The sequence below is a fragment of the Notothenia coriiceps genome, unplaced genomic scaffold, assembly GCF_000735185.1.
Source record: "Notothenia coriiceps isolate Sejong01 unplaced genomic scaffold, NC01 NC01_scaffold00000745, whole genome shotgun sequence".
NCBI lineage: Eukaryota > Metazoa > Chordata > Actinopteri > Perciformes > Nototheniidae > Notothenia > Notothenia coriiceps.
Window position 1 is genome coordinate 1 of NW_011333446.1, and position 4,261 is coordinate 4,261.

Sequence of the window (4,261 nt, forward strand, 5' to 3'; positions counted from 1 at the left end):
CCTGGATCATTTCCACAAACAAATCACAAAACCACAAGTGCAACCAAAGCATATATTAAAAGTATGACTAATTAATCGATAGTGTGTGAGTGTGTCTGTTAGGGCTGCACGATATATCGTGTCGTGACGATAATCGCGTTATGCGCAATATTCACATCGCAGGACGTGCAATTTTTTTTTCCTTTTTAGGACGTGTGATATTAAGTAGGCAAATTAACTAAAACACGTCGTGTTACAATTCTTTTGTTGCTTGCTACAAAAGGAAAAGTTGCGTGGCTCTCATGTCAGGGGTACTTGAGTGAGTGACATGCAGGCTCTGCACGCACAGCAAACCACCAATCACAATCATTCTTGATCAGATCACAGCAGGATAACCGAGCTAGCTCAGCTTGTTGCGCTGAGAACTTAAGATCCAGAAGTCCGTGACTAAAATCCTTCATCCGGTTGAATAGTTAAAAAAATACCAATTGTATAGCATTAAAGTTCAAGAAAGGACGGTTTGCAGACAAAAAAAACGGTCTTTTCTTCAATTCCTGTATTTTTTCATATCGCAATATATATGCAGGGGAAGAAAGTAGTTCCAGCAAGAAAAACAGTCCCAAACGTATAATCCAAAACAGGTCCAATACATGCTCTCCAAGTACCAACTAAAAGGAATACACTCTCAAATCAACATTCACATTTCACTCACTTTAATATTCTGAGCGATGATTTCTAGGTCGTCACATATTGACTCCACAAAGAAGACCTGGGCAGGTTGGAGGAAAGAAAGAGAGATTGGTCAATTCCTGTATTTTTTCTAAGGTTTCTATTATTAAGGCAGAACACAATAACTCACCTTGTAACCGTTCTCCTTAGCGAAGCCGAGGATGACCTCTCTGCGCTCCAGCGTCGTGTTGGTGGCATCAAAAACCTTAAAGACGAACGAGATGAGAGAGTGATTCTTATTGGACTAACTATTTAACGTTACAGCAATGGTTGAACCTCACAAATTGTACAACGGTGCTTGTATTTCCCCAACAGGACTAGAGGACATTTTAATTCCATGATTATCTTTGCCAAAATAATAATTATCCATGATATTGTCCTAAGAGACGTACAACTCTTAATATGGCACTAAAACATGCTGGAACTTCTTCACATTGAATTTAGTTAGGAAACAAATGTTGCTTGTGTTAGAGTTTGGATACATCCTACTTTAGTGAAAAAAACAAACAAATGTTAAAAAGGTAATCATAAATCACACGGTTCCCCTGCATAAAGGAGAACAAATAGCAACTTCATGGGAGTCTGATGTAAGAGTTCATATGTTTGTTTTAATCCAGCTCTATTTCTCACTTCTCTTCCATGATAGGTTCATCACTATTTTTGATATGATTAATATTTTATATAATACTCTTATTTATTACAACGTCACTGTTTACTGTTCATTCGCATACAGAGTTATCGTTGCTTTAAGGATTAAACGTTATTGAAGGTGTATTTCTCTCACCACGACCTGCCCCAGCTCTCTGGTGAAGTAATCACAGACGTCTTTCAGAGCAGCGATGGCACAGGACCTGGGATCGGATAGAAATAGAAAAAAACATTAATAATGCAAAATCTAGTCTGATCTAGAATGTCATACATAATGAAATGTTTTATACTCAAGGAGACGGGACATATGAAGCGGCACAGTGTCGGAAGAGGAAGGTTCATACTTGCGTATCTTCATGGCCTCCTCGTTGTCCGGTCTGAAGAACTCGAAGCTGTTGTAGGAGCGCGTCGCATCTCTTCTGTACTGACCCACATTAAACACTGAGAGAGAATTAAAGAGATGGGTATTTGTCAAAAACACACGTCAGAGATATACCAAACAATAACTGGAGGCTAGAAGTCAGAGTTTATGTTGACATAAATCTAAATGTATATAAAATCAAGAGAACTTAGGAAAAATTACGACAACCTTTAAAACATTGTACCAAAGAAATTCCACTTGTCCCTGGCCTTGTTAATATTCAAGCACTATACCGTGTCTATAATAGCTAACATTAATACAAAATAAAACAAACAATACAAATAAAGACAGATAAAAGCATCACAAATACATGTATAGGCTTAACTAGCCAGCCCAGTATATCATTGTTGTTGTTGATATTTAGTTATGAGACATTTTGCACATTCTTGTCGTGACCCCAACATATTTAACACTAGAACCGCCAACGGGTCAATTTTACCCGCAGCTGTTTTTTTTATTGTATGTAACTTTTTTTCAATAAAATATTAAAGTCTCCCATTCCGTGACTTTTCCTGAAAGTGTGTTATGTAGCACCCTCTGTCGTTAAAAATGGTCAATATGAAGTCAGATTGAAAAAAATGCCATTTATACCTATATCCGCCAGCGGGTAATATTTACCTCATAGAAAATGCAGCGTAAACATGACGTGTTGCTATAGCAACGCCTTTTGTCTACTGCGGTTCCATATAGATAGATAGATAGATAGATAGATAGATAGATAGATAGAGAGAGAGAGAGAGAGAGAGAGAGAGAGAGAGAGAGAGAGAGAGAGAGACACTTTGCACATAACTCACGGTAGCGATATTTTATACTTCATGCTATCTGCACAAACTATATCGTACGAAAAGCTGAGAGTCCACAGATTATATTGGTATAAGTTTCATCCCTGTGCGATCAAAACTCACTGTTCTTGAATGATAAATAAAAGAACATTGTACCTTGAAAATGAATAGCGGGTAAATTTGACCCGTTGGCGGTTTTAGGTATACAGCGACCTCTGACGGTTCTAGTGTTAAAGAGGCCCTACCATGGTTTTCTTTTTTTTTCCTTTTACTGTAGTGTGTTATATAGGTTTTTGTGCATGTACATGGTCTGCAAAGGCTACAAGCCCAAAGTTTCCTCCAGAGGAAGTTTCAGACAGAGGGTGAGAAGAGTTGAGTGTAAAATAAAAACATTTGAATGTGTTTTGCATAAATGAACAGGTACATTTCTGTCACTTATTGACAGTTCGGGTGCCCAGAATCTCTCGTTAAAGATTAAATAATGCACAATAAAATATGTTTATATGATGAGTGTGATCACATGATGGTGTTAGATAGTGAGTGTGAGTTTCAGTGTAATCTCGTCAGGTGATACCTTTCGTTGTAACTCCGATCCAGTTCAGGTATCTGGTGAGTTTTTTAGAGATGTAGGTCTTTCCTCTGGCCGGGAGTCCCACCATCACTATCATGGTGGGGGAGTTGGTGAACTGAGGCACCGAGGCTGAACACACACACACACACACACACACACACACACACACACACACACACACACACACACACACACACACACACACACACACACACACAGTTAAAACACCTGAAGACATGTTGATTTTCCACTAAAGTTCATCATTGATGGGGCCGGGATATAAACTACCAACTTGGGATAGATGACATGCTGCATACAATGTAAAATAGAAGTCTTAAGAGTTGTGTTCAAGGCCAAATATATCGATACTACTTTTTCTATCTGTATATTTAACATGATGAGACATCCAGCAGCTGGTTAGCTTAGCACAAACACTGGTAGCAGAGGAACACTTAAATGCCCTTTGAAAATAAAGCAGTTGTGATACATGTGGCCCCTCCTGGCCAGCAAAGAGGAGTTAGCAATGATGATTTTAAACACTCAATAAAAAAAAAGTTGGAGTGATCATAAAGAGCACCAAAAAGATGAGGTTGATGAGTCCAGTAGTATGCGAGATATACTGCGGGTATTCAGACAAACACAATACGCAACAAACGGTCCCATGAGACATTTTACTGCAAAATTATTACTTTTTGTTGCCAATAATTGTAATCAAGTATTTTTACTCACGAAGCTGATTTGAGTACATCTTCCACCACAGTTTATGATAAATATTAGTTAAAGCATTATCATATTCCATCATCTGGCACAGAGAGTATGTCATTTCATTTAATCGTTTATTTGTTTATTTGAACCGGGACATTGATGAACACTTTAAAACAAAATAATGCTTACAAGTGTAAATGAGCCGGATTTGAGCTTTGAGCTAATTTCCATCCGTAGTCCCGTCACATACAACATATAAGAACATGACATTTATATACTTAGCAAAAATAAATACATGATATGCAGGAAGAGCATGAGCAGCATATACAAGCATTAACCACATGGCAGTACAATGTAGCAGCTATGATATATAAGGTCGTTGAAGTGTTTAAATGTGCAGTTTGTTTAACATTGAGGGCCTTCTTT

At 37.9% G+C, this 4,261-nt stretch overlaps 1 protein-coding gene across 1 annotated transcript; it reads right to left on the reverse strand.

Annotated features, from left to right (window-relative positions):
- Nucleotides 1–676: 676 nt before the first annotated feature.
- LOC104957195 (6-phosphofructo-2-kinase/fructose-2,6-bisphosphatase-like) lies at nt 677–4,054 on the reverse strand (the record flags this gene model as incomplete). The annotated part of the gene is made up of 6 exons (XM_010784807.1): nt 677–748; nt 839–913; nt 1,493–1,559; nt 1,701–1,797; nt 3,134–3,259; nt 4,025–4,054. Coding segments are annotated over 6 exons (467 nt in total), but the record flags the coding sequence as incomplete, so codon positions are not given.
- Between the last annotated feature and the right edge of the window lie 207 nt (nt 4,055–4,261).